Below are 14329 nucleotides of genomic sequence, written 5' to 3'. Positions count from 1 at the left end.
GAAATAACTCCAACTTCATATATCTAATCCCAAAAAAGAAAGGCACTCCTGAAGTGAAAGGTTTTAGACCGATAAATTCTGTGGGAAGTGTTTACAAAATTCTAGCAAAGGTGCTAGCTAGAAGATTGAAGGAAGTGATGGGTGAGATCAATTTGCTTTTGTAAAAGGACAACAAATTGTTGGTGGCATTCTGATAGCAATCGAACGCATGGAAGAGAGGAAAATGAATGGCAAGCCGGGGGTGATTGTGAAGCTAGACTTGGAAAAAGCATACGACAAAGTGGATAGGGAATGTTTATTAGAAACCCTAAGGCTAATGGGGTTTAGAAGAAGATGGATTTAGTGGATGGAGGGATGCATTAAATCCTCGTGGTTCTCAGTTCTAATCAACGGACAACCTAAAGGCTACTTCAAGGCCAGTAGGAGTTTAAGGCAAGGATGCCCCCTTTCCCCCTTACTTTTCACTCTTATAATGGAAATTTTTAGTCAACTGGTGAAGAAGGAAAATCTGCTAGGGTTGGTGAGAGGTTTTGAAGTTGGAAGAAATTCAATTCAGGTGACACACCTCCAATTTGTAGATGACATTATGATGTTTTTAAAGGCCGAAGAAGACAATGTTGTCAACTTAAAAAGGATCATAATCTATTTTGAATGGATTTTAGGGCTTCACGTTAACTTTTCAAAGAGCAGTATTGCAGGGCTGAATATAGCAAGTCAGTCCCTAAACAATTTCAAGGAATTTCTTGGCTGCAAATTTGAAAGTCTCCCTTTCTATTACCTTGGAATGCCCCTTGGAGGAAACCTGAAGACCCAAAGCTTTTGGGATCCTGTAATTGAAAAATGTGAAAAAAAATTGGCCATGTGGAAAAGATACTACTTGTCTAAAGGCGGGAGACTCACCCTAATCAAAGCCTCTTTGGCAAACTTTCCCACATACCATCTCTCATCTTTTTGAATGCCAACCAAAATTGTTAATCAGCTAGAAAGACTTCAAAGAAATTTTCTATGGGAGGGAAGTGGGGAAAAGGGATCTCATCTTGTGAATTGGTCCCAGGTATGCAACTCTAAGGAGGAAGGTGGTTTGGGAATAGGTCATTTGAGAGAAAAAAACACAGCTCTTCTGAGTAAATGGCTATGGAGTTTTCCTCAAGAACCGGATGCCCTTTGGACTGAGATCATCAGCAGCAAGTATGGGAAACATGCAAACAGTTGGGATTGCAGGCTGCACTTGAATCGGATCAAGGACATAAACCCTTGGAAGGTATACTCTCAACCTACCAAATTTTCACTTCCTTTATTAGGTACAAAGTGGGAAATGGGGATAAAATAAAATTTTGGACTAATGTTTGTTGGGGTGACTCTACCTTGGATGAATCCTTTCCTCATCTCTATAGCCTTACCAGAAACAAAGAAGTTCCCATCTCCCTTGTCCTATCCTCCCATCTCTCCTAGATCAACTGGAACCCTAGACTTTAGAAGACCTCTAAGAGAAAATGAGCTTGAGGAAATATCTAGATTCCTTTACACTCTCAGAGAAGTGTACCTTTCCCTAAACACCCTTGATACTCGAGTCTGGACCCTACACCCAACAGGTAAGTTCTCAACCAAATCTTTCTCCAGGGCTCTAATCAAGAAAAATCAGGTATCTGATCTTTTTTCGTTTATGACAGTCTGGTGCACACACATTCCCTCAAGAGTTCGTTTCTTTGTATGGGAAGCCAGTATGAAGAAGATCAACACTTTGTATCTTCTCCAGAGAAAGAACCAAGGAAGGTCCTGCCTATGCCCCATGCTTGCTATTTGTGTTTAAAATCTAGGGAATCATCCAATCACATTCTGATTCACTATGAGGAAACTAGAAAATTTTGGAGTTTCTTCCTCAACCTTTTTAACTTTAGTTGGGCTTTCCCTGAAAATGTGATAGACTGTCTCAAACAATGGGTAGCAAGAAGGTTATGCAAAACAGGAAGGATCCTTTGGATTTTCGTAGTACATGCCATCCTATGGAGCATTTGGAAAGAAAGAAACAACCAAATTTTCAACAATAGAGAAAAGAACTTCGAGGAGCTTTTGTCTATCATCTCCCAGGGAAGTCTTAATTAGTGATAGTTCCCTCCCAATTTATCTTCTGAGTGGTAATTTCTGTGTACATCTCCTATGTACAATTTTTCTTTAAGGAGAATGTTTTGGGCTAGATTGAAAGATTTTTTTCTGATTTTCCACCCATCCTTTGGGTGGTGTTGTCTACATTCTCTTTTTTATCTTCAATGAAAGTTACCATTTCTTATAAAAAAAGTCTAATTCAAACAAGAGAGTTCTCTCTCTAGTCAGCCAGTTCTATCTATAGCTTTCTAAAACATTGCACAAAGTCTATTGTGCCCTCACTTAAGTGTGGGACACATCTCTTAACTTATGATCTACTTTAACTACATCAGCATATAAAACAATGTAAATTGACTATGCTACCCCTCAACAGTTGACTCTAACTCTCCCCCTCAAGCTAGTGAGTATATGACATATAGTTCTAGGCTCCCAGCTTGTTACATATATAATCCATTCTTCCCTGACTCAACCCTTTAGTAAAGAAGTCTGCCCATTGATTTCTTGTATTCACATATTTTGTGCTTATCACTCCGCTAAGCACATTCTCTCTTACAATGTGCCAGTCAACTTCTATGTGCTCTGTTCTTTCATGAAACATAGGATTGGAAGAAATATGAGCTGCAACTTGGTTATCAAAATACAACTTCATAGGTGTGTTAATCAAGTACCCCATTTCCTCTAAGAGATGCTTCAACCATACTAGTTCACATGTTGTGGGTGTCATGGCTCTAGATTCAGCTTTTATATTGCTTCTTGTTACCACTATCTGCTTCTTACTCTTTTGTGTCACCAAATTGCCTCCAAGAAATGTGCAATACCCTATAGTGGACCTTCTGTCAGATATGGAACCATCCCTTAGCATTAGTGTATCCTTCTATTTATAGGCTCCCTCCACTCTTATAATAAGCCACGACCTGGAGCTCCCTTCAAGTACTATACAATACTTAGCACCGCATCCCAATGTGGGATCCAAGGATTCGGCATAAACTAACTCACTACACTAACTACAAATGAAATTCTAGGCTGAGTGTTGGTTAGGTAGTTCAACTTACCTACCAACCTCCTATTCCTTTTAGGATCTTGAAACTCCTCACCCGCATCACTACTCAACTTGGCATTCAGTTCCATGGGTGTTTCAGCTGGTCTGGCACCTAACAACCTTGTCTCCTCTAGTAGACTAAGAACATATTTCCTCTAACACATATTAATACCATGTTTGGATCTTGCTACCTCTATCCCTAAGAAGTATCTTAATTTTTCAAGGTCCTTTGTCTGGAAGTGATCATGCAAGAAGGTCTTTAACCTATCAATCCCCAACCTATCGCTGCCAATGATAACAATATCATCTACATATACCACCAATAAAATCTTTCCAACACTAGACTCAACTAAATACAAAATGGTTAAACTAACACTATTTCATGCCAAATTTCTTTACCACCTCACTAAATCTGCTAAATTATGCACGAGGAGATTGTTTAAGCCCATAAATATCCTTCTTGAGTTTACACACCTTACCATCCTCCCCTTGATCAACAAGCCCTGATGGATTCTCCATATACACTTCCTCAAGGAGGTCACCATGTAAAAATCCATTCTTGATGTCAATCTGAAACAAAGGCTAATAATACATAACAGCAAGGGAGACCAAAACACGTATGGAGCCAATCCTGGCAACTAGGGATAAAGAATGACCCACTTACAACCAACAACATGCTTACTATGCAGAAAAGTGGTAAGTTCCCATGTATAATTATGAGCTAGGGCCGAGAGTTTTTACTCCACTGTTTGGTGCCACCTTGGAAAAGTAAGTGTTTCCTGGACATCCATAGGAATAGAAACAAAGGATAACAAGGAAACAAATTGGCGATGGGAAGTAGAAAGGTGAGATACAGAGAGACATAATTAGAAATGGGATAAAGAATGCAACCAAGTTTACCTTTCTACAAAGCAATAGGGAGATCAAGGTTAGAAATAGGGGTTGAGGCTGGCGGATCTGTCGACAGTGATGAAGCTAGAGGAGCCGGTACATGATGATGCATATACACTTGCTGGATTGGTGATCATTCAATGGGAAGTGGCACTAGAGGCAAAGACTTGGTCACAACTAGAACAAGAGGAATGGGGTCCTCCATGGGAGCCAAAAGTGGAGGTGGACAAAGACATTTGATCCAGAAAATAAAGGAACATACTCAAAGAACATAACATCGGGATACACAAAAGAACGCCAAGAAAAATGCAATTAGTGGATCAAGCAACTAATTTGTCCATCCCAGGCCCAAGATTTTGGACAAAATGCACACACCCAAAAACCCTGGGGGTAAGAGAGAAAGGAGACAAAGCAGGAAACAAAACAGAAAATGGAGAATGACCTTCAATGATGGACATGGACATGTTGTTAATAAGGAAACAAGATGTAAGCACAACATCACTCCAAAAGTGTTTGGCAACATTTTTGTTTTTTGATAAATAAAATCAATTCCATTAAAATAATGAATAGATACAATAAAATCCCCTTTGAGGCATGAGGAGAAGCCTCTCCAAATAGCAAATACACAAACTACAACAGAGAAAACATGAATGTTGAAATTAAAGCAATATTTACAATTGTGCCCAAAACAATGTTTCCCTAATTATCCCTTGTTTTACCAAGACATCGACAAAAGCATTAGTTGATCTTTCAACCCATTGTACTGTTATAGACATATTTCTTGTCTACCATTTGAATTTATTTAGCTCATTTTTGTAGCCACAAGTGACATCCTCCTAATTAGTTAACCAGTCCACCATTGTCTTAAAGTCTCCTTTGATTAGAAGTTGTTCCACGCCCACTTCTTTTGCAAGAAGTATTCCTTGTATTTCAGCTAAAAATTCTACCCAGATAGAGTTCCCAACTCTTCAAGGGCCAGAGTAGATTAAGACAACCTCTCCAGCTTCATTCCTCAATACACCTCTCATCCCAGAGGGACCTAGGTTACCTTGGCTACTCCCATCAAAATTCAGCTTCAAAGAACCAAGAGGAGGGGGGCCCAACTAGTCAATACCCTTCCCTTGTAGGAGGAATAGCTTGCTACCAACTCCCAATCCTTCCAACAATTAATGAAAGTGAAATGGTTAAATAAATCTATAGTCTTTAACCAATGTAATGACCTGGATATAATGCAGTCCTTTAAGGCTTGACTATTTCTTCCTTTTTCTTGGAAGATTCTAGCATTCCTTTCTTCCCATACTGTCCATAACAATGATGCTCACAAACATCTCCACATTTTCCTTCCTTTTTTATGGGGCCAAGAGAAAAAAAGGGTTAAAGATTGTGCTTACATCTACTAGCATATCCCAACTATACCCAAACAAAGATAGAAGCCAAGCCCAAAGCTCGACAGTTACACTACAAGATAAATATAAATGATTACAATCCTCACCATGAGATCTACAAAGAATGCGCCAATTTGGTGAAATACAAGGGACGGGTCTTCTCTTTTGTAGGTTATCCATCGTGTTTACTTTACCATGCCACACTTCCAACACAAAGCCATAACCTTGAGGGGACCGGCCTACACCAAACTTCTTTGGAAGGGAAACTTTGTTGAGAGGGAGTTTGGTAGAGGAACTTGAAAAAAGAGCCACAAGAAAAAGATCCAATGGGGTGAATGGCCTAAATCCTTTTATCAGGTTTCGAGGGGTCCAACCAAACCTTATCAAGGAGACACAGAAGAGTAGACAAACACTCAATTTCCCCATCCCCTAACCCTCTACGGAAACCAAAGTCCCAAGATTGTTAGACAGTTTTTTATGCCCTTAGCTTCAATCAAGATGATGCACTTTATGAGTTTATTGTAAATGAATAAAAGTGCATATGTGATTCATGTTCCCTTGGTATGTTTCTGTGTAATACCCTTAAACTGGACATTTAATGAGACTCGTGTTAGTTTAGAATGTTCACAGCTAGTGGGTCAGTCTAGGGAGACCTATCCTGACAAGGCTGACACTGTGGTGCCACCAAGTCGGTTGGGGTGGCCTATTTCAGCTGCTAGGGTGAGACCCTAGGCACATACAATGTAGGATTAATTGAATTTTTTAACTGGACCAGATTTCTAGTATTGCCTTGGACCTTGGAGATTGATGGGAAAAACTAGAAAGTTATACCCAACCCCTAGACTCGATTATCATACTGCACTAGGTGTCGGATTGGGTTGCCTTTGATATACCAATCAGTGAGATCCTTAGTGGGGGTCAAAACCTAGGTATGTTGGGACAGTCTGAGAAGTCATCTGAGTGGGTGATCATAGTGACAGGATCAGCCCCTCTGTCGGACAAAGGTAATGATCGAGGATGCTCTCACCGATGGAAACCAAGACTGCCGACAGCTGATTTCATTCGTTGAGATTTGAATTGCAAAATATATTTTATATAAGATATAAAAGTATATATATTATGGTTTTGAAATGATTTGCAAAAGGTTTTAATTCCCGGGATCCATATAAGCAGAGAGTGCAGCACTGTTCCTTGCAGTTGAGGGAGAGGTCCTCTCTTATCGGGTAGTGTATGATCATTATGGGCTGAGAGGTTAAGTGTAAGACCATTGAGGATAATACCTGATGGGTTAATCTTGCATCTACCCATAGTCCCTGGGTGTTACAAGGTGGCTTGGCCCAGGGGCAACTTAGGGTAAGTGTTGGGCCCATAGAGCCCAGAAGATGGGTTTCAGGGGGTGCACTGTCCATAATAGTGTATTCGGCCAGGCCTTGTAATAAAGGCTGGGCCGAACCCATGTGGCTGATATGTAGATCAATGTTTGGGTCCCACGCCATACAAGGAAGCCCAACTGTGTAGCATTTTGGAAGGCCAAGTGAGTACATAACCTTAAATGGGCCTTAAGCCCATTTCGAACTGGGCTGGTTTGACCAGTCAATTAAAAAGGGGGCAAATTCTGAGATGGATCAGCCGATAGGATTGGACCCAGACCCTATCCACTTAGAGAGTCCAAGATCTAAATAAGATTTAGATTTGGAAGCCTCATAATTAGATTAGGAGATGGCTGATCTGATCTACAGATAAGATAAGGGTTATCCCTTATCACTTAAAGGGACTTCTAATCCAAATATGATTTGGATCAGTAACTACTAATGGGATTAGGAGTTGATCCCTTTAAGTCTATAAAAGGAGGAGGAGGAGGCAGCCTTTGGACATGCAACCAACACATTCTTGTCTTCAGAGCTGAAATCATAAGAAGAGAGAATTTTGCACCTTGCGAATACTCTCTTGCCACCTCCTTTCTACAGCCGCCGCCTCTAGCAGTTTGATCTCCTACTCTACAGGAGTAATCAAGATTTGATCTTGATACCAATCTTTTGGGGAAAAGATTGATTGGAGTTGTATTCACAAGCCATCCTGTTGATTTTTGCGAAGGGTCAAGTTCTTTTGGAAGAACACCGCTAATTCTGCTCCATCCTGCATTGCGCCATCTTCAGTTGAAGAAGATTTTGGATCCTTCCTTGGGCGTGAACACCTCCATTGGGAGATACTGTTTGTCTGTATTAGGTACATCCTCTTCTACTCCTTTTGGTTCAGATCTGGTTCAGTTTATGATTCAAGAATGATCATTGAAAATATGATTTTCTAAATAGGGAATGCGATTCCCAGTTGAAAGGAGAGAAAAAACTTTTGAAATTTGCCCCTTATTTTGCAATCTTTGGGTGTCCATGTGATGGATATCCTATCCCTTCAAAGATAATGCTGGCAGAATTAAAACCGACGAAAGGAATTTTGAGATCACCTCTTTTTTATATAAAGAAGCAGAGTACAATGAAATTTAAATTCAAATTCAGATTTTGAAATTTAAATTCCTAAAATTCAAATTCAAATTTAAAATTTTGAATTTAAAAAAATGCAAGCAAATCAACCACACGACCTAGGGTTGACCTAAGGTTGACCTAAGGTTTCCTAAACTAGTGGTTCAACCAATGTGAATCCTCTTATGCTCACTTGGAATTACACCACTTCCTTTGGTTATCCAGGTAAAGAAGTAGGGATGTGGGAGGCTCTCCTTGCTCTCGCAAGGACCTAATTAAGTAACCAAAAACCCGCTTAGTCGTAGCTGTTTTAGCTCTTTCCCTAGACACCAACTGCCGGTTATGGAAAGTAATTACAAGCTTTCCTAAAATTCAGCACACCTTTGAACCAAGTGTGAGACTTCCCTAAAGGATCTTGCTATCCAAATTTTAAATTAGGGTTTAGGGTAAACTACACGTGAAGGGTGGTGATTTTTGGGCCAAGGAAGGGTGATGAAATCCCCACCTTATCTTATTTAAGTTGGGTGCCCTTAAATGGATTAACGAAACAAAAACAATCAAACAAAATGAATGCAACTAATTACAACTCATGAACAATTATTTCTAAAATGCAATTTGGCAAGATAACATAAAAGAATAAAATAAACTAAGCACAAGAAACAATTAAAAAAAATGTAGCACATTCACTACTAACAAAATAATTTCAGCAATTAAATAAACCTATATGATGCATGCCCAAGAATATAAAACCCTAAATGTTGGGATGCAAATGCAAAACTTTTAAAATATTAATTATATATTTTTATATTTTTTATATTTTTTTATTCTTTTAATTTTTTTTGTAATTCAAAATTTAATAACCCCTCCTCTTGCCTAGGCGTCCTCCTCTTCCTCTACCCTTGAACTTCTCAAGATCAGCCTTTCGTCTTACTTGGGAGCAGAATCCAACCCTTTCTCAGGAGCCTTTGGGTCCTTTTATAGAGAATGGTGGATACAATTGGGATTAGAGAGAAAGAAGGGGCGGAAGCTGGGTTTTAGCAAAGATATGGGCGCCCTAGGGTTTCTAATGGAGGGTTAGGATGGTTTTGGGGTGATCCTAAGGCTGAGAATAAAAGGAGAGGAAGCCTAATATTATGTAGGGCTGAGATTTGGGCGCCCAGAAATAGATGGTGGAGATTGAGATGCCTAGGACTGAAAGGTGGAGATTAAAAGAGGTGGGTGGCGCCCTAGAGTGGATGGTTGAGATAGAAGGTGGAATTAAAGGCTGAGATCTAGTGGTTAGGGGCCGAATAGTGAGGATTAGCAGTTAGGTTGCGCCCTAGGGTTTAAAAGCTACAAAAAGAGTGCCCTAAAATGAGTGGTGGAGATTAGAAGAAGTTGAGGGTGGAGATTAAAGAGCTGGGGGCGGCTATGGTTTGCTAAGGAGGAAAAGAATAGGTTAAAAGGCACCCTAGGGTTTGCTAAGGAGAGGGGGGCATGCTAATACAGTAGGAGAGGCACCATTCTGGGTTTAGCAGATAGGAGGCGCCCTCCTGTTCTCAGTTTTTCACAAAAACACTCCCTTTCTCAGTTGGACTTCACACCAGTTTCCCAAAAATTGCATTTCAGTCATGTAACTTCTCCAATTTTCCACAGAATTTGCACAAAGACCCTCAGAGGTCACAACATTGAATTTAACTGGGAAAAGGGCATACTTTGACTATTCTAAGGCCGAAAATATCCTTGAAATAATGCCCTTAAGGCATCAAAATACAAAGTTATCAAGTAGCATCAAGAAGCAAGTTACCCTATCTTAGATAACTTAACATTCAGCTCCAAAGGTGTATCAACCTGTTTGGAGTATGTAATACTAACAAGTTTAATAAGATTAGAAGCATATTTCTGCTGACAAACAAAGTAGCCTTGATTGCTATGTTGAACCTCCAATTCCAAGAAGTAAGGGAACCCAAGTCTTTCATACGAAATGAATTATAAATAAGAGATTTGAGTTCCTGAATTCCATCCTCATCATTTCTAGTCAATAACATATCATCAACATACAATAGAAGAATTGTGATTCTTTGAGATCTTTGACGGGCAAAGAGAAAAGTGATATGAAGTACTCTGTTTATATCCTGCACCAACAACAACATCCAGAAATCTCTCAAACCATGCCTGGGGAGCCTAATTGAGACTATATAGGGACTTCTTCAACCGACAGATTGACATGCTGTATAGACAAAAAAACATGCTGTATAGACAGATAGGCCATATAGTTAAAGCATTGCCCAAGCCACCACATAGGTGTTTTGGAGGCTCATTGCCTAGGCAACAAATAGACATGCTTTATAGACAAAAGCATCTTACATGGACTGTAGTCGTAAATCATAATCAATACTCTACTTTTTCAAAAGAAAGAAAAAAGAAAAGAAAATAAATCTGGCTATCAAAAGGGCTTGTGGGCTTCAGCCTGTTGGGTAGTCTACTATTCTCATGGGTTTAAAAATCCATTTTAAGAAAGGAGCTTTAGAACAGAAGGTTGTCAGTCTTTTCCAGAAGTGGTCTTGAGGGTTGGATAAATGTGATATTGCAGGGTATAGCAACTAGCAAGGTAATGCCAACATCATATGATGGGGTTATTTAATGTGGAATTGTTATGGTAAAAACTGTCTTTTTATGATGTAGCACTAGATTTGTTACATCATGCCGGACATACAGTTTAAAACTAACACTGACACATCACTGGTCCCACAGGATGCACCAGATTGCAGTGTTTGAGGCACCTTATTTTTTAGACTGGTATGTCAAATAATATCTCATATGAATTGTGTCCTCATTGATTTTTTTTCTTTTTTTTTTTTTTTTTGTACTGGGCTTTTGGGGTTGCACTCTTTTTTCTTGGTCTGAACCCTCCTCTCTTTCTTATTGTCAACTTGTCATTAATAAAGAAAGAATTTACAATTGTTGTATCACCATCTATAAATTGTATCAGTTTCTTATGGTACTTCTCTGGCCTACTCGTTTGCCAGAAAGGATAGAATAATAAAGGAAATGTACTGGGAGACCTCTTTCCCCGGTTAATGTAGACTATTGAGACTTGGTTTTGTATGATAACGAGGGTAAGCCGCCAAGAGGCTGATCTTATTTTTTCTGTTTTTTTTTTTTTTGATAGATAACAACTGATTTTATTAGGTACAAACACAGTAAGGTGTACAATCCTTAGGTTAGGTATGAAGTTCAAGAGCATTCTGTGTATTTTCTGTGCTTTTTCCATTCTATATTAGTGAAGCATCTGATCTATTACCAGTCAAACGAAAATAGGAAAAAAAATAGAAAAGGGATAATGTCATATTGCTAGATTTTTCCTTCCATTATTGCCTTGAATAAGGCTCAACACATACATGTACCAGTGCATGTTTTGCTAAGTTTGCCTAGTATATAATATAAATTAAAAATGCTGTAAATGAGATGTTCTTTTTTCTTTTCAATTTGATTCTGCTGATTTTTTTACCAAATGCCAGCCATGTTGGAACCAAGTGGTTATGATTTGAGTCCGCTCCTCTCTCTCCCTCTCTCATTTGTAATAGTATGATCCTGTTAAAGGTTTAACAAGAATTGGTGAGCTACAATAGAACACCAGACACAGAGAATGGGCTGAAATTGCTTTTAGATAGGTAACGATTTTGATGCCTCATCAAAGATTGTTCCACTGCATGCAGCTGCACGGACAAAGAATTATAGTGGTGCAGAACTTGAAGGTCTTGTGAAAAGTGCAGCATCATTTGCCTTGAACCGACAACTAAGCTTAGATGATCTTACCAAGCCCATAGAAGAGGAGAATATAAAAATTACAATGGATGATTTTCTTCATGCACTCCAGGAAATTGTTCCTGCATTTGGAGCATCCACTGATAATCTTGAACGATGCAGGTAGATTTCACATGCAACTTTTTCCTTTTTAGTATAAAAATGCATCTTGTTTTAAAATTTCTTTATCTTTGGATGGTTGAACCGATCCCGGCTTAGGATTTGATTATCTTTGGTTTCAAACATATTTCTTAAAAAATTAATCGATTGGAATTTTGGCATTCATTTAAACCTTTTTTCAGTCAGGGCATTCATCTAAACATTAAGATAATGTTTTCTTTTACTTTGATGTACAAAATTTGAGTTTGTCTGATTACAGACTTGACTCCTGTATCCAAACCAAAACAATTGTCTTATTATAGTCCGACTCCTGTAACTCATTTGAATCAATATGCTAAGGTCTTCCTCCATAATCATGCTACAACTCTGTAACTCATTTGAATCCTATTGTACCAGGTCCTCAATATAAAATGTCAATCTGCATCTAAGCTTGAATTTTGTATATCTGATGTTCCACATAGGATGCATAGTGTATCTTAGGAGTCAACATTCAAAGTTATCCTTAGGCAATAGCTACCCGAGATATTTTTCCTTGGATTGTTTCATGCAAATACTTGCAAAATGGTTAAGAGTATCACAGCTAATATAGTTCGTGTTACTATAAGCATGATAGTTTAATAATAATCTATTAATTTTATAGCACCTTAGAATTAGAGTTGAAAGAAAAACTTCATGATTAGATGCTATCTCAATAGGTTTCTGGAAATGTATAAGAGATTGACTTTTCTTATCTTTCAAAGCTCTCCAACAAGATCATTGGGACTATGGAAATGCTGAGCAAATGAAGGCAACATCATACCTACATACAAGGTTAAAAGACGACAGAAAGTTGCAGCAATTATCCTTGGGTTATGCATAAGAGAAATAATAATTTTTTGATAAATGGTAGACTATGGTATTATATTTACTAAATCTAAAAAAAGAGTGACTAGCCCCAGCAATACAAGAGCTCTACATGGGTAATGAGATAAAACCATGACCATGCATTTGCATGTATATTTTCTCTACTTTCTATACATCAAAAGAAAAGTTGAATAAAATGTCTTTCTGTTGATTCCTGAAGTGGTCACGGTAAAAGTTCTCAAGTTCCCTTAAAATCAAGATCCAATGAACTCTCTCAATCTTGCCAATCAGAGAAATGTGATCAGACACCATGCCTTTGAAAATGTGGGAATTCCTCTCCCTCCAAATGATTGAACAAAGACTAGGGGTGTCAGTTGGACTGGATTTGGTCCAATCCAATCCAGTCCAATGTGAGTCCATTATAAATGGACCAGGTCCACTCCAATCCAATGAATATCTTGGATCATTTTGAACCGGTCCAATTCAACGTGTGGACTGTTCAATCTGTTCAAATTCGTTTTGATTTAAATTGGTTTCAACCCAAACCTGGTCCATTGACATCTATATTCTTATCTTATATCAATGGACTAGATATTAGCTTAATCCAACCAATCCAATATAAATTTATTACGGATGGACCAAGTCCAATCCAATCTAATAAATATTTTGGACCAGATTGGTCCAATCCAATATGTCTTATTGGTCCATCCAATCCATCCAAATTGATTTTCAACACAAACCAGTCCATTGACACCCTTAAAAAAGACTAAGACATAAAAAAGAAAAGTTAGAAAATCAGTCTAGTTTTATGCTTCGGAGATTCTCCTGTGGAACATATCTCTCTTTACTTCAGTGATTGATGGAGAAGATAGAGAATAAGAAAGATCTTCGCATGGTATTCATGTCTTTGGAGGAAGCATGATATGGTGCTCTTATAGAGATGACTGGTAGGTCTTTACTATGAAGCATAGTTGGCAAGGCAACGCCTAGGTGACAAGGTGCACTATGTATTATAAAATACTTTTTTATTCTTTATATTTTGACATTATAATTATAAAATAGGCACTATTAAACTAAAACATTCATTTTGTTTGTTTATATACTAATTTCTTTTTATTATTTTCTTATTTGTTAGGGTTTAATCAATATAAACATTGCTAAATGCTGTATTGAACCCCCAAAGACTCTAAAACCTGAACCAATAAGTAAGGAAGAACTTAAAATTTTGTCTAATCAACACATTTTCTTTTCTTCTTTTCCTATAACAAAAATAAGGGTTCAGCCCCTATATTTTTTGAATTTTCTTTCTCTTCTTTTTCTTCTCATGAATATGTTGATTTTCTATACTTTAACATGAACTCTATACTTTTCTTATGAAAATTATGAGTAATTCTTAAGGAAATATGATTATGGTACCTAGGGAGCTACCCTAGGATCTATGTTTTCTACATAAAAAAATTCATTGCCTAGGCGACTAGGCGACAAGGCACCCCCCCTGTCGCCTAGCCTTGCCTTGTTGCCTTGAAAACTATGCTATGAAGTCTTAATTGGATCGACATAGGAACATGCATGATAAAGATGTACTTAGTGTGGAACACCCGGTAGGACAATATATTGACACCAATGTCTTGTTTAGCCTAAACTTTATTTTTTGTTTTGTTTTTGCATTGGTCATGGATGAAGTA

The 14329-nt window shown here is 38.2% G+C and overlaps 1 protein-coding gene across 1 annotated transcript in view; it reads left to right on the top strand.

Annotated features, from left to right (window-relative positions):
• The window catches only part of LOC148875883 (vesicle-fusing ATPase-like), a 134391-nt gene that overhangs the window by 101498 nt on the left and 18564 nt on the right, over positions 1–14329 (top strand). Inside the window, exon 13 of the mRNA XM_088965637.1 lies at positions 11594–11804. Coding sequence (XP_088821763.1) covers positions 11594–11804 — 211 coding nt within the window. The remainder of the gene's footprint in view (positions 1–11593; positions 11805–14329) is intronic.

Source organism: Nelumbo lutea, chromosome 1, assembly GCF_056320005.1.
Source record: "Nelumbo lutea isolate HS-2025 chromosome 1, American lotus-T2T, whole genome shotgun sequence".
NCBI lineage: Eukaryota > Viridiplantae > Streptophyta > Magnoliopsida > Proteales > Nelumbonaceae > Nelumbo > Nelumbo lutea.
Note: the sequence above shows the minus strand (reverse complement) of the source record. Positions and strands in the feature narration are given on the sequence as shown.